Here is a 23,251-nt window from a genome sequence, read left to right as displayed (position 1 = left end):
CAGAGGAAGAGAGAACTGAAATTTTATGCCACAAACACGCACCAATTTCCGCTGATTTTGGATGCGTGGCTGCAGCGAGAGGAGGGGAGACCACGTGGACAAATTTGCAGACGAAAATTTTTCTTTTTTGGTCGCGAGACAAACAAAACGATCCATTTTTCGAAGAAGTTTCTCTTGAAAAGAACTGAAGAAAAGAACGGCTTTTGCGACACAGTCTTCGCGGTTTTGATACAAAAAAAAGCGCTCGAAGAAGAAGACAAAGAAGAAGTGAGATCGATCGATCGAGGATAGCAGTGATGAGTTCTTCTGTTTGTGCTGCGAAACAAGCACCGATCGTGGTCGGGTCGTTTGGAACAAAACGGAGATCGCCGAACAACAACACCGCCGCGCGATCATCATCTCAAAGACCGAAGCTTGTCAAGCTCGTTTCCAGAAGAGCAGAATCGTCGTCGTCGTCATCCCGAAGAAAAACGCAATCTTCGTCGTCGTTTACGTCGTCGTTAACGCGACAATGTTTTATGACGAGAACAAAAAGCAGCGTCTCCTCCTCCTCCAAGAGAAGAGGGTTCATCGCGTCCACTCGCAAAGCACCGAAACACTTCAAGAACAAAAACGGGGAGGTGTTTTGCGGCAGCGCTTCGGGAGGAATCGGCGGAGAATTATCGGACTCGACGACGAACAATAAGAACAATAACAAGACGTCCAACAACGGCGAAGAGAACAACAAGAGATGGAAATCAATCACGTCGGCGTTAGCCACGACTCTGGGCGAAGACAGAGTAGAAGGGGAAGTGATTCCGCTCCTGGAGAGACCTTTGCCACCGCACGAAGAGATCCACCGAGGAACGCTCAAGAATGGGTTGAAATATGTCATTTTGCCAAACACGACGCCGGAGAGACGATTCGAGGCGCACCTTGAAATGCACGTCGGATCCGTGGACGAACGAGAAGACGAGCAAGGTTTGGCGCACTTGGTTGAGCACGTTACTTTTCTGGGTTCTCGAAAACGCGATCAGTACTTAGGAAGCGGTACCAGAGGTAACGCGTACACAGATTTTCATCACACGGTGTTTCACATTCACGCGCCGACGGTAAACAAGGACGGCGTGTACATGTTGAACAACGTGTTGGATATTCTCTACGACGTCGCGTTTAATCCTTCGTTGTTACAAACCAGAATTCAAAAGGAAAAGAAAGCAGTTTTAGCCGAAGCACAGATGATGAACACCATCGAATATCGCGTCGATTGTCAGTTGTTGCAGCATTTGCACTGGGACAACGCCTTGGGCATTCGATTTCCAATCGGTAAGCTCGATCAAGTGCCTCTGTGGGATGATGAAAAGATTCGCGATTTTCACGCTCGATGGTATTTTCCTTCGAACGCTACTTTGTACGTCGTGGGAGAGTTTGATGCGACTACAGAACAAGTTGAGAAAATGATTGAAGACGCGTTCAACGAGGCGGCGCCGAGTCCGTGGGCAATGCAAGCGGAATCTCCTTTAGCTCGCCACGAAGTGAGACCACCGGTAAAGCACGCTTACGGCGTACCTCTCGAAGAGCGCAAAGAAATTGAGGCACAACTTCATCGCATGATGGAAGAGAAAATCGAAGATCCGTACCAACCGTTCATCGCGAATGAAGGTGAACCGCAGATGTTTCAACACGAACACTTGACGCACGCGTCGTTTAACATTTTCTCGAAACTTCCAATCGTTCCGATGGAGAAGTTAGGCGACTTGCACCGAACAGTGTTGCAAAGAATTGCTTTGCTCGTGTTGCAATCTCGAATCCAGTCAAGGTACTCCGAGACAAACGCTGATTATAAACGCGTTGAACTCGATCATTCGGACTCTGCGCGAGAAGGATGCACGGTGACAACAGTGACGGTGACATGCGAACCGAGAGAATGGGAGTTTGCACTCCAAGTGGCAGTTGAAGAAGCGCGACGATTGCAAAAATGCGGTTTAACTCAAGGCGAGCTTTCGAGGTTTAAAGCAGCCATGATGAGAGATTCGGAGCAACTCGCGCAACAAGCCGGGTGCGTTCCGTCGTTGGAAAATCTCGATTTTGTCATGGAACACGACGCTCTCGGGCACGTTGTCATGGACCAAGTCGTAGGACACGAGAGTTTACTTTTGTTGGACGAATATATTACGTTGGAGAGCGTCAACGAAGCAGCTACGGAACTTTTGGGATTCATCGCGGAGTACGGATGCGACAGCGAAACTCGAGATCCTCGATCGGGCTTGACGACTGCGATTGTCGCGTGCGTTCCAACTACGACGACTGACGTGGAGACTGATCAAGAAGTTCGATTTGACATCACTCCCGAGGACGTGATGCGAGTATTGTCCGCGGACTACGGCGAAATCGAACCATTGGAGGATGTGGACGTGCCGGACAGCTTAATTCCGGACGCCGAGTTGGAAGCTATGATTCAAGAAAGAAAACCAGTAATAGAGTCTGCGACGCTCGACGAAGTTACCGGAGTGTACCAAAGACGCTTGAGTAACAACGTTCGCGTGAATTACAAACAGCTCGACGCGGAACCGGGAAGTGGATTTTTACGATTAGTCGTTCCCGGAGGTCGATCTCACGAACCGTTGGATGCCGGTCCCGATGGTATTGGTTCCGCCGCGCTTGGTTTGCGAACGTTGCAAGAAGCCGGTACGGTTGGCGCTTGGGACCGAAAACAAATCGAGCTATTAACGATGCAAAATCTGTTGGTGTTTGACGTCGAGCCTGAAATGGAGTATCTCTATTTGGACGGCGCGTTTGCTGTCGATGGCGGGTTGCGGACGATTTTGGAAATTATTCATCTTTTAATTGAAAAACCAAACTGGGAAGAAACCGCGTTGGAGCGAGTGAAAGATATCTACAGAATGTTTGAACTCAACACGACGAAAAATTTGGAACTAACGACGCACGATGCAATCAACAAAGCCATGTACGGTGACCGCCGATTCATGGATCCCTCGCGAGCAGAGTTATCTGCGTTGACTTTAGATGGTGTCGCGAAAGCAGTCGAAATGCAATTTAGCAACGGTCCGATTGAAGTGAACATCGTCGGTGACTTGATTCCCGAAGAGGTGGACGAGTTGATTACGCAAGTATTAGGCACGATTTCTAAAACGAAAGAGAACAAGAACGTACCTGTCATGACGGATCCGATACCATTGAGCTTAAAGAATGTTCCCAAAGACGATCCGGTACGCGAGCAACGACAATGGCTCCGGGATTCCGACGACAGAGCGTGCGCAGTCATGGCTGGTCCCGGGCCTTCCATGTGGGCGCCCATGCGCATTCCGGAGAGAGATTCCGCGCGAGTAGAGGAAGAGGGTGGTTTTGCTTTTATCGACGATATTGATCCGGTCAACGTGTTAGCTCAAGCGAATGGGAACCCATACGCTTTGCAAAGCGCGCGGAGAAAGAATCCTTTGGCGACGTACATAGCGGGTATGCTACTTTCTGAAGTAGTCGGTGGGCGGCTCTTTACCACGGTGAGAGACGCTTTAGGCTTGACGTACGACTGCAACTTTACGTTATCGTTCGGATTACAAAATTCAGACGCCACTACATATAGATTATTAGTCACATCTACGCCAGCAAAGATTGATGAAGCATTAGCCGCGGGTGTTCGCGTTTTGCGCGGATTTCAGCATCAAAGAGTTTCGCAACGCGAATTGGACCGCGCGAGAAACACGCTCTTGGCTCGACACGAAACCGATTTGAAATCGAACCATTACTGGGCAGATTTGATGCAATGCTCCTCTTTAGAAAACTTGGCAGAACACAAAACACTTGATTGCATCATGGACTTACCTCTGATGTACGAGGCGTGCACGGTTGACGATTTGCACGAGGTGTACGATTGTTTAGGTCTTGGCGAAGGAGAAATTTTCACCGCCATCACGGTTGCCGGTGAAAACGAATCCGTCGCTGAAAAGAGAAGAGAAATCCAACAAGACAGCGTTGCGTCCTCGTCATCGAACAGCGGCTTCAAAAGTATTGGTGAAGATGTTATGGCTGCGGCTGCTGCCAAACTCGGCGTTGCTCTCGGCGGCGGCGTGAACATCGCCGAAGCGTTGAGCAAGCTGAAAATGGATCAAGATCGACGAGAAGAAAATTAATACACAAAAAGAATTATACTTGAGCGGCGCGGCATTTTGAGCGAATATATATATTAAAAGCAGATCTTGGTAATAATAATAATGTACGTAGTAAAGAGTATTATAAAATTACAATTGCGTGTGTGTGTGTATTTGTGTGTGTGTGTACGTAAATTCGCTCTTCTCTCTAATTCTCTTTTGCTGCGTCGTCGCTCGATCCTCCTCCAGCCGACGGTTTCGTACTCTTCACCTTTGAAAGTAATCTGTTCACCGCTTCCGGACCATCTTTTTGCACGAACGATTGCAATTCCTTCAATTGCGGACCGAGTTCTTTGCGCACGGCTTGGAAATCACCCTTCATGATCAAATCACCCGTCTTATCGATGGACGGACTCAACTTTCTAAATATCGGAGCGATGCCGCTCTTGTACAAAGTCACCGCGCCTTTGAAACGCGGGGAGATCAAGTAGTAAATCAAACACAATTTTACAAATCTGTATTTCGGGATTCTGTTTTAACATTGTAATAGTAATAAGAAGAAGAGAGTGTTATTCGCGTTTTTGTCAGTACGTATTATTTTAACCATTATACGTATTCTTCGTTAATGTGTTGTAGAGAAAGAGAGTTCCCCTTCTTTCTCTCTCTTTCTTTCTCACACAATTTTTAAAAATTGGATCTCTCCCTTAAACTCTTTTTCTCTTTCTTTCTAACGATCGATCGATGCGCGCGAACCGCCGACAAAAGAGCGCTCTGAACGAAAACATGATGATGATTTTGATGCTTCCGTGTCTTCTTCTTCTTCTCTGTCTTCCATCAAAGACAGAGAGAGATGAAGAGAATTAAAAAAAAAATGCGAGACGAGACGACGATTCGAGAGAACGACGTTTGAGACTTACAAGAAGACGAAGCCTAAAGACTCTCCCATTAAGACGGAGATGTAGACAATCCAATAGGTCAACCACAAGACGTCGTCGTCCGGTCTTTTACGATCGATGGCTTTCATCGAAGCGTACATCGGGTACACCACCGCGGCGTAGAATGAGACTAACGTGAATAGAAAGTTGATCATTTCTTCTTCTTCTTCTTCTTCTGTGTTGTTGTGTTGTTATGAAGAACGGTGCCTTGGTGCGCGTTCTGAAAGATCTTATTTAAAAAAAAAGAGCTTCAGAAACGCACGAGAATGAAAGTTGAGAATTTGAGACCCTAAACATAAAACCAACTTTGCACGAGAGCGTGACACGTCATCACTTCCCTGTCCCCTCCACGCGCGCGCGTTGACTGGGGACCGCGCGCGAGAGAGAGGTGCTGAAAACCGCGCGGATGCACGCACACACCTCATAAAACGTTCGCAGGAACTCGGAGCTGGAAAATACGCGCTTTTTACGTATTCTCTCTCTCCGTTTATTTTCTTCCTCGCAAAAAAAAAGAAAAACTAGGAAAATTGGGGGAAAAGAAAGAGAAAGAGAAAGAGAAACTTTTGTATCTGTATCTAAAAAACAATTTTTTTTCATTTCCTCTTCACTTTCTCGCGCGCGCATTTGCGCGCATTTGCGCGCGCATATAATATCACTTTTTTTTGCGTGCGCGCGCGCACGCGCGCGAGAAAGTCACACGCATTGCTATCATCGATAGACCTCTATCGATGATAGTGGGTGGAAGGGTGGGAGCTCTTTTCTTCATCGTTTGCTTTCTTTCTGTTTATAGATACAAATCGAGCGTTTTTGTATCTCTCTATCGCATGGCAGATGAATGAAAAATGAAAAGAGCCGGGAAAGAACGGACAAAGGGGGTTCGAGTACGGAGAGTTTTGACTTGCGCGGGCGAGTTTCTCTCCTTTTTTTGTGTTCTTTTCTTTGTCGTCGTGTTATTGCATATCTTCTCTCTTCTTCATCGAAGAAGAAGTCAACGACGACTTTACATGGAGGAAAGAGCATTTTTTGGGAAAGAATTCCACTTTCATTTTTTGAAACGGGATTTTTATACCGTGGCATAGGCGCCAAGGGGGAGTTTTGTATCGATTAAAATCGAGAGTTCTCTCCTTTTTTTTTTGGATTGCAGAAACATGTGACAACACAACGTCTCTCGAGCATCCATTTGCGATGCTCAGCCTATCATGACACTCGGCTCTCATGAGATCGATCGAAGAAACTTTGATAGGTGAAGTACGTTGATTTTTGATTGAAATATATATACCATATGTGTTTAAGTCCATATGCGTATTTTAGTCGGCGGCACTACTAAAACCCGTTTCAAAGTCTCAGTCCTGCTGAGGCGAAGTCTTATGTTTCCATGAGACGGCGTGGTGGACCGTCGCGACTCCGTTCCGCGGGGCTCGAAACAAGCTTTTTGAAACCAACATATCACCCGCCACATTCTTTGTGGCAAGTTTTAGAAAGTTGTAATTCCTAGTTATTTCTGAATGAAAAGGACGAGAGAAAGACTCTCTCGGTTCTCTCCTTTTTCGTTCGTTTTTTTTTTCGACGAGACACAGTCAAATTTTTTCATCAGCCGTGGAAAAGAGAGAAAAGGAAAAAGAAGAGCGGAGGGGGGGTGTCTCTCCATTCGATTTCTCTCTGGTGGATCGTTTCGACACAAACAACAACTTTAACAACAACAACAACAACAACAACAAAAAGAAGAAGAAGAAGAAGAAGACAAAGGAAATAGATAATAAGTACACAGAATACTCTTAAAATAATGTCCGGTTTAGCGTGTCTGAAAAAGTCACAAACCGAAGACGAAGACGCGCAAGAGTTGAAATTAGGACCCGATTTTAGCGACGCGCAGTGCTTGTCGATTTCAGAAGTGAGACTGGTGATGGAAGCGATGATATACGATTACAACAACAGAAACGAGGACGCGTCGTCGACGAACACGCAGGTGTTTGAAAAGACTCTGAAGTACGTGCAAAGATTTGGAGGGAACGTCAGTCAAGAAGCCGTGCAATTGATTCGAGACATGTTGACGAAACAGAACGGATTGCACACGTTCGAAGCGGCGGTGGTGTCGAACTTGCGCCCGGTGGATTACGACGAGGCAAAGACGCTCGTGCCGTCTTTGGAAGCGGAAGGGAGAGCGAGCGAGGAGCAGATTCAAAGAATGCTGGATGAAATGGCAAACGTTAGACGTTTTGAATAATATATATTATACTACTACTACTACTACTACCTTTTGGTAACGCAAAATCAAAGTCTTTTCCTCCTCTTTCATCCTCACTCAGAAGGTCCAAAAACAAAACCAAAACAACCAAAACAGACGACAGAAGAGGAGATCTCTTTCTCAGTAGATCTTCACACTTCAATCTTTCTCTTTCTCTAGCTCTCTTTCTGTCATCGTCATCGAGGTATTTTCACACGAAGGACAGATACTAAGATCTCTGTTAGTATTCACGAAGAGTAATACTTAATTTTACGACGATCGCACAACAAAAACGCTCCTCCTCAAAAGAACACTACTACTACTAAAATAGAATGACGCGAGCGGAAGATTTAGCTTCGGCGCAAAACTCTTTCAAAGAGTTTAAAAAAGCATTCGAACGCGCGACGACGACGACGACGGGCGATGAGAACGCTATTATGCAACAAGAACAACAACAACAAACGAGTGGGGCGTTGAACTTGTTAGAAAACTTGAAAGTGGCGCTGACGCATCTCACCGCGTTACCTCCGTTGTTCGAACAAACGAAGAGTAAGAAAGAAGAGCTGTTATTAGCTCGGGAACTTTTGGAAATGTCTGTTATTTTGTGCGCTCGAAGAGACGACGAGATGTCGTTTGAGAGGAATTTCGCGCAACTCAGATCGTATTACGAAGACGTCCGAGAGGAACTTCCGCCGTCGAAAAACGAATCAATCTGTTGGGGATTGAACTTGTTGAGATTGTTGATGCAGAATAGAATCGGTTCTTTCCACGCGGAGTTAGAACTGACCAGTTCCGAGTTACTCGCAAACGCGTGCGTGAAGTATTCCATCGAATTAGAACAAAGATTGATGGACGGGGCGTACAATAAGATCGTGGAGGAATCAGTAAACGGGGAAATTCCCGACGAGAGCTTCAAACCGTTTGCAAACAGAATGTCCAAAACGGCGAGAGATGAGATTGTAAACTGCATCGAAAAGAGCGCCTCGGAAATAACGTTGAAAAATTTAGCGAGGCTTCTCATTTTAGACCACGATAAGAACGAGGCGATGAAGTACGCGATGGAGAGAGGATGGATGCTCGATGACGGGGCCATAGAAGAAACGTTCGTGTTTTCGGACGAACAGGCGGTACCATCGAGCAAAGACATTCCCTCGAACGAAATGATCTCGCGCGCGCTTCTTTACAGTCGCGAGCTGGAGAGAATAGTTTAAAGAAGAGCGCCGAGAAGCGAGAGGAGAAAGACGACGAGGAGAAAAGCAGAGGTTTTTAGCAAAAGATGTAGAAACATAATGTAGACGTAGTGTATTCAGTGGCGGTGATGGTAAAATCGTGATGAGTTATGATCAAAAGTTACTGGTTACAAAAAAGAATCATAAAATATTCTCTCTTTCTATCCTCCTCTCTCATCAATTTTCATCGATATCCAACGCATTGTCAAAAGCATCCATGATATCGCCCGGTGTTACTAAATGTCGATCGATTAAAGCTTTAGCGTGCCATATTGTGTTCTCTTGAGAATATCCTAACAAAGAACCGACGGCAATTCGTTTCGCCCAGTCTTGTTCGTTGAACGCGGCTTGCGTTCGTAATTTGGACAACTTTTCCGCGCGTTCTTTTGCGCCAGCCCCGGATTTGCGATACATGATGAGAGATACAGATTTGACCGAATTCTCATCCACGCTTAAATTTGACGAGAGAAATCCAACGTCATCAGGATTTTCGAGCGCTATCCTGTGTAAAGTTTGTAAGACGTACGGCGCGTCGATCGTTTGGAGTTGAGAAGGTTCCCACGACGCGTTCAAATTCATCACCTTATTTCCAGCGTTTGCGCCGTTATTATCACCACTACTATCACTTCCAAACAGATTCCCAAAGAGTTTCCAACCTCCGTTCGAGGAATTACCATTTCCGACGGTGCTTGAAGAAGAGGAAGATGATGAAGGTGAAGATGGACTCCCCGGGGAACCGCTCGAATCGCTGCCGCCGCCACCACCGCTAAACTCCGCCGCGCGTTTCCTCTCCAAATAATCACGAAGATTTTGATCGTGCATGTTCTCTTCTTTCGCGTTGTAAAACAAGTGCCCAGCTGGTGCCAGCTCGGAGGAATGACTCACTTGGATCATGACGACGTCTCTGCACTTTTCCTCAAACGCGAGAAGCTCTCCGGCGAGTTGCGTCGCCGCTTCCAACCCTTCGACGATACACCGTCTCGTAGACGCGCTTTTCCCGTCTCTCCACGGCGACGCGTCGTTCATCACCGCAGCTTTCAACAGATCGTATGAAACGACCGATCTGCATCCGACCACTTTCGAGGCGCGTTGTAAGTTTTTCATCTTTTCGAAATTTTTACTCTTCAACTTGCTCGACTTTAACTCTACTCTAAACTTGTCTCCCAGTTGCTTCATCCACGCGTCGTTCGTAAAGCAAGAGTCCTCTTGGACGTCTAACTCTGCTTCCATGTTGTTCGATTGTTTTCTCGTGTCTAAAGTTATGGTCACGTTTTTCCCTTCAATTTCGCCCTTCAACGTAATCACCGCGTTGATGTTCTCGTCCTCTTCAGCCGCCGGCGCCGCTCCCGCCGTGGACTCTCTCACGACGAACCATCGCTCGCTCTGGTCTTCTTCCTCGTCATCTTCTTCGTTCGTTTGTGCAGTGGTGGAAACCGCGCTATTTCTAATCGTGCTGCTGCTACTTTCTTGCGAAACAGAAGAAGAAGAAGAAGAAGACTGTTCTTGTTCTTGTTGTTGTTGCTGCGTTTTCCCACTCCTCCCACTGACGGTGGTGATCAGCAACAAATCTCCAGGAATAGCCGATCGTAAAACCGAGGCGACGCGTTCGTTCGGCGCTCGTTCTAGATCCGAAATCCTCGGTGGGGGTAAATTCACCGATTCGTCCACCCGTTCACTACTTTTACTATTACTATTACTGTTATTATTACTGTTATTAGATATCGAGTTTGACGGTCCCGTTAAAATCGATTTCGTTGTTTTCACTTTAAAATTTTTCTTCTTGTTGTTTATGTTGCTGTTCAAAAACGACGTGAACGACGAAGATGATCGCCGAAAAGAACTCCGATGAAACCCAAACGTAGTTTTAGTTTTAGTCGCAGTAGTTTTCTTCGCAACAGTTGTTGGTTTGACCATCGCGAGAGAAGAAGACAAAGAAGACATCATCATCTTTTAAAGAGCGTTATTTTGTTGTGATGAAGGACAAAAGAAAGAGAACTCACACACAACAAAAATATCAAAAATATCAAAAATGGACTCTTTTCTTCTTCGGACAAACAAACAATCGAAGAAGAGAGAGATTTGAGCCGCCAAAAAACAACACACAACAAAGACACGCCGACACATCTTCAGCAACAAAACACACATCAACAATGGGAGAAGAATCGAGAACGAAGAAAACAAGAACGAAAAGGCCGAACCAACCAAATAGCAAGCAATTGAAGGAAAAAGTAAAGAAAATCAAAGCGGAGAGGAAACCAGGAATAACGTTCGCGCAGAAGAAAAAACAAAAGAAAGAAGAAGATGCAAAGAAAAAAGGGGGGAAATACAACACGGAGTTTGGAAAGGAAGGGATGGTGCTGAAGAATAAAGGAGCGAAGTTAGGACCGATGGAGATTCGATACAGAGCGTTGGCGAAATTATTGCGACAGATTGAACAGTTGGAAGAGAAAGAGAAGTTGGACGCGCAACAGACGAAGAAGGTGAAACGGAAAGCCTTCATCGAAGAAGAGATGAGACAGTTGATAAAAGCCGCAAAAGGCGAAGACGAAGACGATGATGATGATGATGATGACGATGATGATGATGATGATGATGATGATGATGATGAATTCGACGAAGACGAGGAGTTTTCGGATGAGGAACAAGACGAAGAGGATGAAGACGAAGAGGATGAAGAAGAAGAAGAAGAAGAAGAAGACGCATAGCAGAGATAATTAGATTTTGTACGCTACATCACTATTATTATTATTACTACTACTACTACTACTACTACTACTACTACTACTACCCAATATATATCTATTTCCTCCTATTACTATGCAGTTAACAACACTAAGGCGCGAAACCTCCCATAGTTTTCAGCGCGTCGTACATTCCGGCGTTGAAGCTTTCCTCGCTAAATTGCAAACTTTTCCTCTTGCCGTTTTCAATCATTTCTCTCAACTTTTCGTCGTTCATGCCGAAGGCGCCTTCCAACGCTGCCGCATACGACGTCGCATCGGAGGCTAAAAATCCGTCCACGCCGTGCTGAACGATGTCCATTTTGGGCCCACCTGAGTTGTGCGCGATTGGAATGGCTCCAAACGCCATGTATTCGACGATGCAAATGCCAAAATGTTCATCCGTCATGGCGTGTAAACCGACGATGGAGTGTTGTAAAAGTTCCTTTAACGTCGCGTTATCGACATCGTGATAAAACTCCACGGAATCGTCGATGCGCATTTCTTTGACCATCGCTTTTAACGCGTTGTATCTCCGCAAATCGTTCTTGTCTCGCAATCCTCCGACGAGTTTCAAAACAGCTTTTTCGCACGCCGGATGTTTATTCGTCTTGACGTTTGTCTTCATCAGTTTCCAACTTTCCAAGAGAAGTTTGTGGTTCTTTTCCGGACGAAACTGACCAACCGCAATAGCCGAGAAGTGTGGCACTTTATACTCTCCCAAAATCAAACGCTTCGCTTTCTTTACGTACGGCGTGTTGTTTTCTTGTCGACTCCTTTTCACTTCTTTGTCGCCGTCGTCGTCACCGTCGCCGGCGGCATCCGGAAGCGATGAAGGCGGAGGCCTCTTTTTCAACTGAATCAGTTTCGTCGTCGTTGCTAGCACCTTGGTAGTAGTAATACTCTCTTCTTTTACTTTTAATTCTACCGACGATACGTCGCACGGTGGATACACCACAATTGCTTCGCCTTCGTTCGCTCGTCTCGGCGCGAGTTTCTTTTTCGTCCTTCTCGCCCTCCTCTTGGCGAACGCGCCCCAAAGTCGATCGATGTGATTTTTCGTCCACGTTGAATTGACAACGATGACGTCCGCAAAGTTACCTCCGCAGTACCCGTACAACGACATTAGAATCGTGTAATAGACAATCTTAATCTGCTTCAAAACTGGAATTTTTGCGAAAAACACGCGGTTGTTATACATCAAACTTCCTTTTTGGACGCGTTCGCGCATGTCGCTACTGATTGTCGGATAGTGCACGTACGAAACAATTTTCGTGCTCTCGCCGCAAAAGAAACGAATAAACGGGTACGCCCACGCCGCTCCAATTGTATCCACGAACACATCCGGCGCGAACCCGGATATCGCTTCTACGGCGACGACGACGATACCAAACATTTGCCCGAGAATCGTCGCCACCGGATACCATTTGCTTTGCGATAACGTTCGAAAGTACACCCTTTTGAACTCTATTGTACCTCGTCGTCGATTCTTATTGTTGTCACTATTATTATCATCATCATCATCATCATCAATATCTATATCTAAACCGAATCTCTCTTTCGCTCGTTCCAATATTAGCTTTTTCTTCCTCTTCCCATCATCACATTTATCTCCGGTATAAATCACCACCCTCGCGGTTGGATACTTCTCTCTCATCAGTTTCACGAATTGCCACAAAACCCTCTCCCCTCCACCACCATCCGAGGTGAACGGATGGAAGAAACCAATCGATTTCGGTCGAAACATCGTCGACGTCGAGGAGACGTTTTTGGAAATCGAATCTAATCTTTGCACTCTTACGTTTAGAAACGTCAAAGACATTAAGAGCAAAACGACCGCGTACGAGAGTTTTATCGCGTTTAATACGCATACTAAGAGGAAATCTATCTCGAGACCGTTTTCAAAAGAGGAGGAAAAGAAGGAAAAGAAGGAAAAGAAGGAGCTCATCATCATAAAGTGATGATGGTTATAAATTGTAGAAATTGTGTGTTCTTAGAGTTGTCTTTGGAGGGAGGGAACTTGAGACAAATAATTTTTCCCTCATTTTTTTTGTATTCCCCTAATTAATCTACTACTCTATAATACTAAGAATAAACCGCCCGCAAAACGACAACAACAACATCGAGAGTAAGACACAAAGGCTTATTATTAAATGCTTGCAACTTCGACGCATAAATCATCATCTCGCTGTGCCTTTACAAAACTCTCTTCTTATTACTTCAGACGACGACAAAACTGTTGCAAATCATCATCATCATTGAATAACCACCACCACAATAAAAGACAACAACAACAACAACAACAAGGAAGAAAAAGGGATATACAAATAATGGCATCGGCGCAACAAGTCCGAGGGATTGAACTCGCCTCCTCATCGCAAAGAACAGATTTGACCGTAGTTTTAGTGTGTCCACAAATTCCCGGGAATACCGGGACGATTGCTCGCACGTGCGCGGCGACGCAAGTGCCTTTACATTTGGTGGGACCGTTAGGTTTTGAGCTCGACGACGCAAAGTTGAAACGCGCGGGTTTGGATTATTGGCAAAGCGTTTGCGTGAAAGTGCACGAATCGTACGACGCGTTTTATACGTATTGGCAAGAGATTGAAGCGTCGAAAAGAGGAAGATTAGTCGCGTTTTCAAAGTTTGGAGGGAAGTCGCATTGCGCGCGAGGCGCGTATAAACCGGGAGACTGGTTGCTCTTTGGGAGCGAAGTCAGCGGTTTACCAGAGAACGCGCACAAACACTGCGAAGCGACGGGAGGGATTCGGAGAATACCCATCGACGAAGAGCACGTGCGGAGTTTAAATTTATCGGTTTCTGTCGGTGTGGGAGTCTACGAAGCGCTGCGACAAATAGACGAGAAAGGGATGGAAGTAGACGTGGAGTATCGCCCTCAATACGGGAAGGAAGATTAATATATTTACGAGTAGAATAATAATATTAATAACAATAACGATGATGATGATTACGAACCTAGCTTGAACGCGTCTGCAATTAAGGAATACACCAGCCCTAACTTGAAGCAATTCACAAACTCCAACTTCCTCCCAGGTCTGCTCGTTTTATAATACCACCTCGTGATCGTCTCGTAAACGAACACGCACAACGCGCCGGCGACGACGTCGTTGATGCCCAACGCGCCAAACGATAAAGTAATCACCGAAGCTAAATAAAAACCAACAAAAATAAAGATAGTTTTCCATAAAAGCATCCGATACGATCGTCGTTGGAAATATAAATCCAAGCGTTGCGGTAAAGAGGTCAACACTGACGCTATTCGGGTTTCGCTTTCGCACTTGATTGTCTTTTTGTGGTGACTCCTTTTGTTTTGACTCCTCTTTTTTTTACTACTACTACTACTACTACTACTACTCGATGATGATGATGCTTTTCCTGCGTTAGAGAACAACAGTCTCCTCGAAGAGAAGACAAAGGAACCACCTTCCCCGTCGTCTGCTAGCGTATGCTTTTGAAGAGACAAAAGTCGAGGCAGCGTTGATGAATGTGATGCACTCGTTGTCGTTGTTGTCGTTAAAGAAGTCGTCGTTGAATACAAAAAAGATTCATTTCGTTTTTGTCGTCGTTTTATTATTACGCTCGTCGTCGTCCTCGACCTCGACAACAACGATGCGGCGAGTTTGGGGATTCTTGAAGCAGATGATGCTCCTGAAGAGGAGGAGGCTTTTGTTTGCGCGATGAATACTATATTAGAAGAGACAAAGGTCATTTCCGAAACAGAGAACAGGAAGTAAGACTAAATGAGGAAATGTCTTCTCGTTAATTTTTTCTCTCTCTTCTTCCCACAATTCACAAACAAACAAACGAAAAAAATTCCCTCATTTGCACTCAAATCTCATCAATTACTCGTAAAATTGGTACATGGTCTCCCCTTCAACTGCTTCAATTTCTGCTGTGAGTAGTGTCTCTCCTCTCGCGACGACGAGGAGGAGCAATAACACAACCCCTACCATCCGCACCTCCTCAAAGTCCTCCTCCTCAAAATCCTCTTCGCATTTGTTTTCTTTTTCTTCGGGGTCTGTTCGAGGGAAGAGAATCAAATTATTAAGAACAACAACAACAACAAAAGAACGCCAAGTCGTAACAAAGACATCCAGTCAGCAAAAATTTATATCACCATTGTTTGAGTTGGCGGCGAAGAAAACGCCGGCAACTGCGGTGGTTGCCGCGAAACCAGTCGCCATGTGCGCGGCGGTAGCGGCGAGTTTGTCGGCGGCAAGTCCACTGGCGTTTCCGGTGTTTACCGCGGCGGCAATTTTACCCGTCACTTTGGCGTACATTAACCCGGTGTATTCTTTCAGCGTCGGGTACGGTCTCTCGGTCGCGGCGAGCGCGGGAATATTGTTGAAATCAGCAAGCATCAGTGGAATTCTTTTACCTGAACTCTGTCAGCTGCACATATTGGGAGGTTTACTCTACGGTTTACGATTGGGCATCTTCTTAGCCATTCGCTCGAAGACGTGGAAGGACTGGGGGAAGAAGGCGAAGGCGTCGCCCGAGGCGCAGAACAGCAAGTCCTTTTTGCAAAAAACGATGGTCATCGTAGGGTGTGGGTTTATTTACGCCTTGATGGCTTCTCCCATGCTTTTCCACTATCAACACGCGAACGTGGTCGCGCACCACGAGATTTTGAAGGCTGGCGTTGTCATGCAATACGTCGGGTTGGTGTTAGAAGCGGTTGCGGACCAATGGAAATATTTCCATTATCAAAAGAACGAAGGCAAGTTTTGCCAAACAGGCCCTTACGCGTTTTGCAGACACCCGAACTATTTGGGCGAAATTCTCTTTTGGCTCGGGTTATACGTCGCCGGCGTGCCTGCTATGTTGACGAAATGGTCCACGTTCATTCCGGCTTCCATCGGATGCGCGTTCATTTTGTTTTTGATGACCATGGCGAGTAAACGAGGCGATAAGAACGCTCTGGAGAAGTACGGCGATGCGCCTGGGTATAAAGAGTACAGAGAGAAGAGCTGCTCGCTCGTCCCTGGGTTTTAGAATGTTGGTAGTAAAAGTGTTCAGCGCGTTGAGGAGCGCGTACGTTTCATAACACGGCACGTTGTGATACGTATGTTGTTGTTTCAGTATTCATAATAATAATATCTTTCTAATTACATTTTGCCTTTCGCTTTCATTTCCGCTTCCAACTCCGCAACCGCCGCCAAATCGTCAGCGCTCAAGTTATCCAAATCAATCTGTCCTTTAAACGATTCCTTCTCCGCTTTCGTCGTCATTTCGTCGTATTTCTCCGGGAACGCCACTTTCGCTATGGTGCCAAAGACGAAAATAGTCCCGACGATGATCCCCCAGGCTGGGAGAATAAACGACGCGACGTTGATGAACATCTGATCGAATTCCGAGGTGTCCACGCCTGGGATACCACCACCACCACCTTTCGCGAGATTAGAAATGACTTCGTACTGATCATCCATGAGCGAAGCTCTCGCGACGACGACGTTGTTGTTGTTCTTTTTATTATTAGTATTCTTGGTGTTCCTGTTCCCGATGGCTTTTAATGATGATGATGATGATGATGTGAAAGAAGAAGAGGAGGAAGAGTTCTTCTTCGCGACGACAGCGGACCGAGACGAAGCAGTCGTAGTCGTCATCATCGTCATCGTCGTCGACGAGGCTTGGGCAATCATTTTATTAAAGGCGTAAGTAAAGTGTGTGTGTGTGTGTGTGTGTTGTGCTTATCTCAAGTTGTGAGAGAATTTTATCTCTTTTCGAGATATTTTGATTTGAGATTTTGATCTTTTTTCGATGTCGTCGAGTACCTCTTGTTCGTAAATAATAATGTGAACATGTAAACGCTCTCTCTCTTTCTCTCTTTCTCTCGTTTAGAGAATGCGTTATTTATTATATTCAAGCGTCTGCTAATTCCTCCTCGTCTTCTTCTTCGGCGTCCATGTCGTCCTCCTCATCGTCTTCCTCCATGTTTTCTTCGTCAACATTCTCGTTCTCCTCGTCGTCGCCGTCAATAACGATGGGAACCGCCGGCGGATCTTGTTCTTCTACTTTTTCTTCTTTTTGTTTCTGTTCTTGCTGTTGCTCTTCGAGCATTTTCGCGTTGAGGGCGGCGTAATCGACCGCACCACCGCGACGACGACGTTTACCTCCCACTTCCTGCACCTCCGCCGGCGGTGGTGCTGCCGCTTCAGCCGCTTCAGTAGGCGCGCCTCCTTCTTCAGTTTCGACGCCGCCGTTTTCTTCGAGCTCTTGCAATCGCAAAAGTTCTCGTTCTCTCTCCTCTTGTCTTCTGCGCAACTGTTCGGTCTCTCGTTCTAAACGTTCTAAACGCACCAACTCTCTTTGCTCTCGCTTTTTCGCGACTTCTTTCTCCAAAATACGCGCGTTTAACTTTTCGTCGAAACAATCGGTGTTGTGCGTGGCGAACAACGCTTTGCAATGTGATGCAACCGAGCGACCAAACGCAGAGACAGCTTTGCCTTGAATCCGATAACCGCCTTCTAAGACTGATATAACTCTTCCTCCGGCGTGTTTGTTCGCAATTTCGCACAATTCGTTCGTCAGCCACTCGTAATCTAACTCTTTGACGCCTAAATTGACTGGTCCTTGAATGGCATCTTTCGAGTGCGCGTCGAAACCAGCGGAGATGAACACTAAGTCTGGTTTGAATTCATCCAGAGCGGGTAAAACTTTCGCTCGCCAAACGCGTCTCCACGAACTCCCTCGTTCGGCGCGTTTACCTTCGCCAATCATACCAACGTCAACGATTCTCGGTGGCGGCTTTTCAAACGTCGCCGTTTCCATTTCCGCCAACACTTTTTGATCGTCCTTGACGACGCCATCAGCGGCTTCGTCTTCCGCGGAGGAGTACCCGGAAACGTATCCAGTATCTGTGTTGTCGTTTTCCGTGCTAGTGTTATTATTATTGTCTTCGTTTTCAAAATTGATATCATTTTGTTCTTGTCTTTGTTTCGTATCTTTCGTCGGTCCCGTTCCGGGGTAAAAATTTGACATTCTTCCGTAGCCGTGCACGGACGCGAAGAAAATCTCATCCTTATCGGTGTCCGGATCCATCCACGGTTTACACGTGTTCGTCGTTATCTCTCCGCTGCTCCAAGGCGTTGAGATTTTAACTTTTGGCGCGCTCGGTGCCGTATTCGCGACGAGCGCTTCGGTACCGTTGCCGTGATGGACGTCGAAATCAATGATCGCAACTTTCTTGATGCCTTTGTGTCTGTGCACGCACCTCGCGTATGCTGCCGCAACGGCAACGTTATTAATCAAACAGAAACCGTGCGACCCTTGTCCAATTGGATCGCCAGGAAGGCCAACTGGTCCTAATGGTCCCGCGTGGTGTCCCGGCGGTCTCACCGCGCAGAAGACGCGTTGACACTTTTCATGCTCTTCACCGATGACAACCGCATCGACAGCCTTGATTGCCGCTCCAGCGGCACAGAGCGCCGCGTGAAATGAGTGCGAACACACCGTGGTATCGCCATCGATGGTTCCAATCGCGCTGGAGTGTACCGTTACGTCTGGGAGAGATTCACAAATTTTTTGCACCTTTTTGATGTAATTGTACTCGTGGCATCGTAAAACGTCCACCATTTGCGCCGGCGACTCCGTCGTGTCTATGCTCAGGGTTGAAGACTCGGAGAAATCTGCCGCGCGCAGAGTACCATTCACTGGGTTCATGATGCACGTCAATCTTTGAACGTTTTCTGGAGGGACATCAAATGAACATCCTCTCTTAATGGCCGGACACGAGTGGTGTAACAAACACGCGTCCGGGGCGATAATCAAGCCATTCACACCAGGCGGCGTCGTTTCTTTCTTACCTTTTTTACCGTTCAACAAAGAAACCAAATCGTCGTACCCTCTTCTTTTGGCGATACACTTCGCGCTTTCTTCTTTCGCATTGACAATGTCCGCGTCCGCGTTCCTCTTTATCAAAACTTTCACGCACTCCGCGCTATTATTCCTCACCGCGTGAATCAACGCCGTATTCCCATCGTTATCGGTATCGTTGAGCATGCTGGAATCGTTTTCCAACAAAAGTTCCACAACATCCGCGCGATTATAATTAGCAGCCCAAATCAACGCCGTCCTCCCCGATCGATCTTTCTGATTCAAATACGCCTTCAAATCGTCCTCCTCGTTTGGCGCTTCGTAGTTTTGAATCAAATACGCGCAAATCTCTTTACTCCCGTGTTGCGCGGCAATACTCATCGCCGTTCTGTGGTAATCATCCTCCACATCGTGTCGAGTCAAATGCGGTAGCAATACCTTTACCATCTCGAGACTTGCCTCGCGAAACTTGGCGAACGACGCCATCGTACACGCGATGTGCACGGGCGGAGACCCTTCCAAAGTTGCAAACGGATCCGCGCCTTTCTCTAACAACATCTCCACCATTAGATTTTGACCGCTCAAAATCGCGCAGTGCAACGCCGTTTGCCCGTCCTCGTCTCGACGATTTAGCGCGTGCTTCAAGTTGGTGTTGAATTGCTCCTCCGCGGCAGCGTCATCACCCTCGTCGTTCCCAGCGTTGTTCTCGTTTTTGTCATCATCATCACCATCTTCTTCTTCTTCCCCTTCTTCTTCTTCTTCTTCTTCTTCCGCATCTGGATCGAAATCTTTCTCGTCGTCCGAGTCTTCTTCCTCATCACCATCCTCTCCTTCTTCCTCATCATCATCACCATCATCTTCTCCTCCGCCGCCGCCGCCTTCTTCTCCATCATTTTTCTTCTTCTTTTTTGGAAACGTCAACGCTTTCCTCAACCGTTCCAAATTCTCTCCAGCAACACCGACACCACCACCATTACCTTCAAAATGTACGCGTGCGTCGCACAAATCGTGAATTGGAAACTGACTTTGAAAAAGGTGCCCTTCATCGTCGTCTGTCTCCTCGTCCGATGAATTATTCTCGAACATGATTCTTTTTGTACGAGTGTATTCTTTTCTTTTTTTCTCTTATAATTTCTGATTTTGAGGCAGAGTGATGCACGAAAATTTTTTGTCGATTTTCAATCAAAAACTTGGGTGACAAAAAGCAGCAGTTGAGAAAAAGCGAAGAAAAAAAGCGCATCATCTTCATATCTCTACTACAGCACAAAAACTCTTTATTTACATTACTCTCACAAAAGTCACCTCTGCAAAACTCTGTCTTCTCGCCTTTTGGGATACATAAAAAGAGATGTGGTTTACGACAATTACGTATCCCTTTTTGACGAGGAAAAGAGTTTTACTGATGATGAGTATCAGGAGGAGTTGTTGTTCGTGTTTTGCTTCTGCGGCGGAAGAGAATCGTTTTCGTTCGTTGTGCACATCATCAGGAGCATCTGCATCGGCGACGGCGTCAACTGATGATGATGACAAAGACGACGACGAGAACAGAAGAAGAATTAGAGAAAGAAAAAGAGAAGAAGAAGAAGAAGGTTCAATTGAAGAAAATCCAAACGAGAACGCGTGGAGAAGAATGGTACGAGAAGCGGACGAGTTCGTGTTGCCTCCAGCTTTGAGATTGAAAACTTTAGCATCATCAAGAGTCGAAGACGACGGTAATAAAACCAAGAACATCGAGTCATCATTGTCGTCGTTAATCTCAAACGTCCCAGCGAAAGCGATCGTGATTGAAACCAATCGACTGACGAACAGAAAAGGCTTTTATAACGACATCAAGAGCGACTACATCATCGACAACAACAACAACGAGAACAACGGGAAGAACTCGATGGAGTTACCGAAACATTTCGAGAAAGCGGTGAAGAAGGCGATACAATCGGAAGGGAGTTCGAATAAGCAACTAGCGAGGAAAGGGAAGAGTTTATTGGAGGTGTTGAGGACTGCATCGAGAGGGTTTCCCGACGACCAAGTCGACGACTTTAACGACAGTTCCGAAGACTTTCGCGTGAGGAGTTGGGTCAAAGAAGGATTGGACGTCAAAGGAAGTAAAAATAGTAGTCACAGAAGTCGAATGAACGATTCGGCAACGAAGATGTATGAAGACGACGGAGAAGATGAGGACGACGTAGAGATTATGAAACGAGATTGGGACGCGGACATTGAATGGGGAGCGAGACTCTCCGTGCGAAAAATGCGGCGGATGCAAATGGAAGAAGCGGTGTTTGTGGGTAAAGCGAAGACTCGAACGGGAGCGAAGAAAAAATTAGGTGATTTCGCCGCGTCGTCGGACGATCCTCGACAACAAATTCAATCAAGGAGAAACGCGCCAAAATACGATCAAACCGAAGCTGCGGCGTATGCGATAACGCGCGCACCGATGACGCTCGGTGCAATCACGAACGTTTTGAATGAGATACACTTGCGATTGAACGGAGGAAGTTTGGACGAGAAAGTAGCTTCGTTTTCTCCCGAGACGCTTCTTGATTTTGGATCCGGGAGTGTTTTCGTCGGCGCCATGGCAGCTCGAAACGTCTTTGGAGATCACGTCGGAATGAGTAAAACGGGTAGAAAAAGCATCGGTGACGATCGCGACGAGTCGACGAGGAGTAATAATCGAGTAGCCTTTGCCGCCGTGGACAAGAGTTCCCACGGTATGGTGTTTGCCAAACGAGTGGAAGAGTACATGCGAGATGAAGCTGAAAAAGAGGGAGAGGAGGATACGAAATTAGGAACGAAAGAAGACGAGAACGGGAAAGCAACGGACTATGACGACAATTATGACGATAACGACGATGATGCTTTACCCATACAGTGGTCCGAAGACACGTTCGTTCCGGAAAGCGTGAGAAACAATCGCAGATTTCCAACGCCGGAAGCGTGGTCGGAAGGTTCCAAGCAAAGGTCCGTCGCTTCTTTAGCCGCGTTGCAAGACAGAAGCGCTTCTTCTTTTGACCTCGTATTAGCGTGCTATTCTCTCGGAGAAGTCATGGTGGAAGCAGAAAACGAGGAAAGAAGAATTAAATCCGGAATGACATCGTCGAAGCACCTCAGCGGCGCGAACAAAACGTTCGGCATGCGCAAAGTTGATTTGCTCGCGAGGCAACTGTGGGACAAAACGGCCGATGGCGGCGTTTTAGTGATTGTTGAACCAGGAACGCCGCGAGGTTCGAAACTCGTTCGAAGAGTGAGGCAACTCGTGTTAGATTACGAAGAACGCAACGCGCGTAATGCGGAGAAAAAAATGAATGCAGCACCGAACAGCGTAAAATCAAACGCTCACGTCGTCGCGCCTTGCCAACACGATAAGAAATGCCCCATGAGCGTTGCGAACGAAAAAAAATCAACTTCTCAAATGTGGTGTCACTTCTCGCAACGCGTCGAGCGAACGGCGACGCATCGGTTGATGCTCGCAAGAGGTAAAGGACGAACGTATCAAGACGAAAGGTTTTCGTACGTTGCGATTCAAAAGTTACCCAGAGACCAAGCGGAGGAACTCGCGGAATCGAAAGCTCTGCGTATTTTGGAAGAAGAAAACAATGCGGATGTCGATGCTTTCTTTGCTTCTGAAAGTCTCCCATCTTCGGACGACGATTATAACGACGAAGAAGAAGAAGAAGAGGAAGAGGAAGACGACGAAAGCGAAGAAGACGAGGACGAAGATACCTTTATATTCGACGAATCCACGAAATCTAAAGCTCGCGCCGTCGCCATGGCCTCCCAACCTTTATGGTCTCGAGTCGTCCGTCCACCGATCAAACGACGCGGTCACGTTGTCATCGAAACGTGCGAACCAAACGGTAAGTTGGAGAAACGTACCGTCGCGAAAAGTCACGGCACGGTTTTCGGCATCGGAAGAGACGGCTATCGCCGCGCGAGGAAAACGAAACTCGGCGATTTGTTCTCCTTCGAAGATGTCAAGAAAAGAACGACGATTGATACCGACGACGATTTTGACATCGACGGTACGAAAAATACCAGCATCAACAACAGAGCCGGGGTGGTCTTCGACGAGGAGAAGTTCATCATGGATTGGTTGGAGCAGAAGAAGAAAGTTGTCGAGTAATAATTTAGTATAACAATAGTTTAGCAAAAAGTAGTAATTAAGAAGAGAGAGAAAAAACAGATTCACGACAAATTTTTCAGCATTTTTTTCATCACTTTA

General features: G+C 46.4%; 13 protein-coding genes across 13 annotated transcripts; 7 read left to right on the top strand and 6 right to left on the bottom strand.

Moving 5' to 3' along the window:
- Nucleotides 1-296: 296 nt before the first annotated feature.
- On the top strand, nt 297-4,130 carry Bathy10g04120 (predicted protein; the record flags this gene model as incomplete). Its single annotated transcript, XM_007510447.1, has 1 exon — nt 297-4,130. The coding sequence occupies one exon, from the start codon at nt 297-299 to the stop codon at nt 4,128-4,130; it is 3,834 nt and encodes a 1,277-aa protein (XP_007510509.1).
- Nucleotides 4,131-4,296: 166 nt separating this feature from the next.
- Nucleotides 4,297-5,178, bottom strand: Bathy10g04110 (predicted protein; the record flags this gene model as incomplete). The annotated part of the gene is made up of 2 exons (XM_007510615.1): nt 4,297-4,603; nt 5,027-5,178. 2 exons carry the CDS (start codon nt 5,176-5,178, stop codon nt 4,297-4,299), a joined length of 459 nt encoding a protein of 152 aa, XP_007510677.1.
- Nucleotides 5,179-6,806: 1,628 nt separating this feature from the next.
- On the top strand, nt 6,807-7,247 carry Bathy10g04100 (predicted protein; the record flags this gene model as incomplete). Its single annotated transcript, XM_007510418.1, has 1 exon — nt 6,807-7,247. One exon carries the CDS (start codon nt 6,807-6,809, stop codon nt 7,245-7,247), a length of 441 nt encoding a protein of 146 aa, XP_007510480.1.
- Nucleotides 7,248-7,579: 332 nt separating this feature from the next.
- Nucleotides 7,580-8,458, top strand: Bathy10g04090 (26S proteasome non-ATPase regulatory subunit 8; the record flags this gene model as incomplete). The annotated part of the gene is made up of 1 exon (XM_007510707.1): nt 7,580-8,458. One exon carries the CDS (start codon nt 7,580-7,582, stop codon nt 8,456-8,458), a length of 879 nt encoding a protein of 292 aa, XP_007510769.1.
- A 195-nt stretch (nt 8,459-8,653) lies between these two features.
- Bathy10g04080 (unnamed protein product) lies at nt 8,654-10,390 on the bottom strand (the record flags this gene model as incomplete). Its single annotated transcript, XM_007510375.1, has 1 exon — nt 8,654-10,390. One exon carries the CDS (start codon nt 10,388-10,390, stop codon nt 8,654-8,656), a length of 1,737 nt encoding a protein of 578 aa, XP_007510437.1.
- Nucleotides 10,391-10,626: 236 nt separating this feature from the next.
- On the top strand, nt 10,627-11,181 carry Bathy10g04070 (predicted protein; the record flags this gene model as incomplete). Its single annotated transcript, XM_007510727.1, has 1 exon — nt 10,627-11,181. The coding sequence occupies one exon, from the start codon at nt 10,627-10,629 to the stop codon at nt 11,179-11,181; it is 555 nt and encodes a 184-aa protein (XP_007510789.1).
- A 127-nt stretch (nt 11,182-11,308) lies between these two features.
- Bathy10g04060 (asparagine-linked glycosylation protein 11 homolog) lies at nt 11,309-13,018 on the bottom strand (the record flags this gene model as incomplete). The annotated part of the gene is made up of 1 exon (XM_007510410.1): nt 11,309-13,018. The coding sequence occupies one exon, from the start codon at nt 13,016-13,018 to the stop codon at nt 11,309-11,311; it is 1,710 nt and encodes a 569-aa protein (XP_007510472.1).
- A 508-nt stretch (nt 13,019-13,526) lies between these two features.
- Bathy10g04050 (predicted protein) lies at nt 13,527-14,114 on the top strand (the record flags this gene model as incomplete). The annotated part of the gene is made up of 1 exon (XM_007510387.1): nt 13,527-14,114. One exon carries the CDS (start codon nt 13,527-13,529, stop codon nt 14,112-14,114), a length of 588 nt encoding a protein of 195 aa, XP_007510449.1.
- A 50-nt stretch (nt 14,115-14,164) lies between these two features.
- Nucleotides 14,165-14,926, bottom strand: Bathy10g04045 (predicted protein; the record flags this gene model as incomplete). Its single annotated transcript, XM_007510697.1, has 1 exon — nt 14,165-14,926. The coding sequence occupies one exon, from the start codon at nt 14,924-14,926 to the stop codon at nt 14,165-14,167; it is 762 nt and encodes a 253-aa protein (XP_007510759.1).
- A 152-nt stretch (nt 14,927-15,078) lies between these two features.
- Nucleotides 15,079-16,212, top strand: Bathy10g04040 (predicted protein; the record flags this gene model as incomplete). The annotated part of the gene is made up of 1 exon (XM_007510610.1): nt 15,079-16,212. One exon carries the CDS (start codon nt 15,079-15,081, stop codon nt 16,210-16,212), a length of 1,134 nt encoding a protein of 377 aa, XP_007510672.1.
- A 113-nt stretch (nt 16,213-16,325) lies between these two features.
- Bathy10g04030 (predicted protein) lies at nt 16,326-16,832 on the bottom strand (the record flags this gene model as incomplete). Its single annotated transcript, XM_007510392.1, has 1 exon — nt 16,326-16,832. The coding sequence occupies one exon, from the start codon at nt 16,830-16,832 to the stop codon at nt 16,326-16,328; it is 507 nt and encodes a 168-aa protein (XP_007510454.1).
- Nucleotides 16,833-17,079: 247 nt separating this feature from the next.
- On the bottom strand, nt 17,080-20,118 carry Bathy10g04020 (histone deacetylase; the record flags this gene model as incomplete). The annotated part of the gene is made up of 1 exon (XM_007510690.1): nt 17,080-20,118. One exon carries the CDS (start codon nt 20,116-20,118, stop codon nt 17,080-17,082), a length of 3,039 nt encoding a protein of 1,012 aa, XP_007510752.1.
- Nucleotides 20,119-20,437: 319 nt separating this feature from the next.
- On the top strand, nt 20,438-23,152 carry Bathy10g04010 (predicted protein; the record flags this gene model as incomplete). Its single annotated transcript, XM_007510618.1, has 1 exon — nt 20,438-23,152. The coding sequence occupies one exon, from the start codon at nt 20,438-20,440 to the stop codon at nt 23,150-23,152; it is 2,715 nt and encodes a 904-aa protein (XP_007510680.1).
- Between the last annotated feature and the right edge of the window lie 99 nt (nt 23,153-23,251).

This window comes from Bathycoccus prasinos (genome assembly GCF_002220235.1).
Source record: "Bathycoccus prasinos genomic : Chromosome_10".
In the NCBI taxonomy this organism is placed as follows: Eukaryota; Viridiplantae; Chlorophyta; class Mamiellophyceae; order Mamiellales; family Bathycoccaceae; genus Bathycoccus; species Bathycoccus prasinos.
Note: the sequence above shows the minus strand (reverse complement) of the source record. Positions and strands in the feature narration are given on the sequence as shown.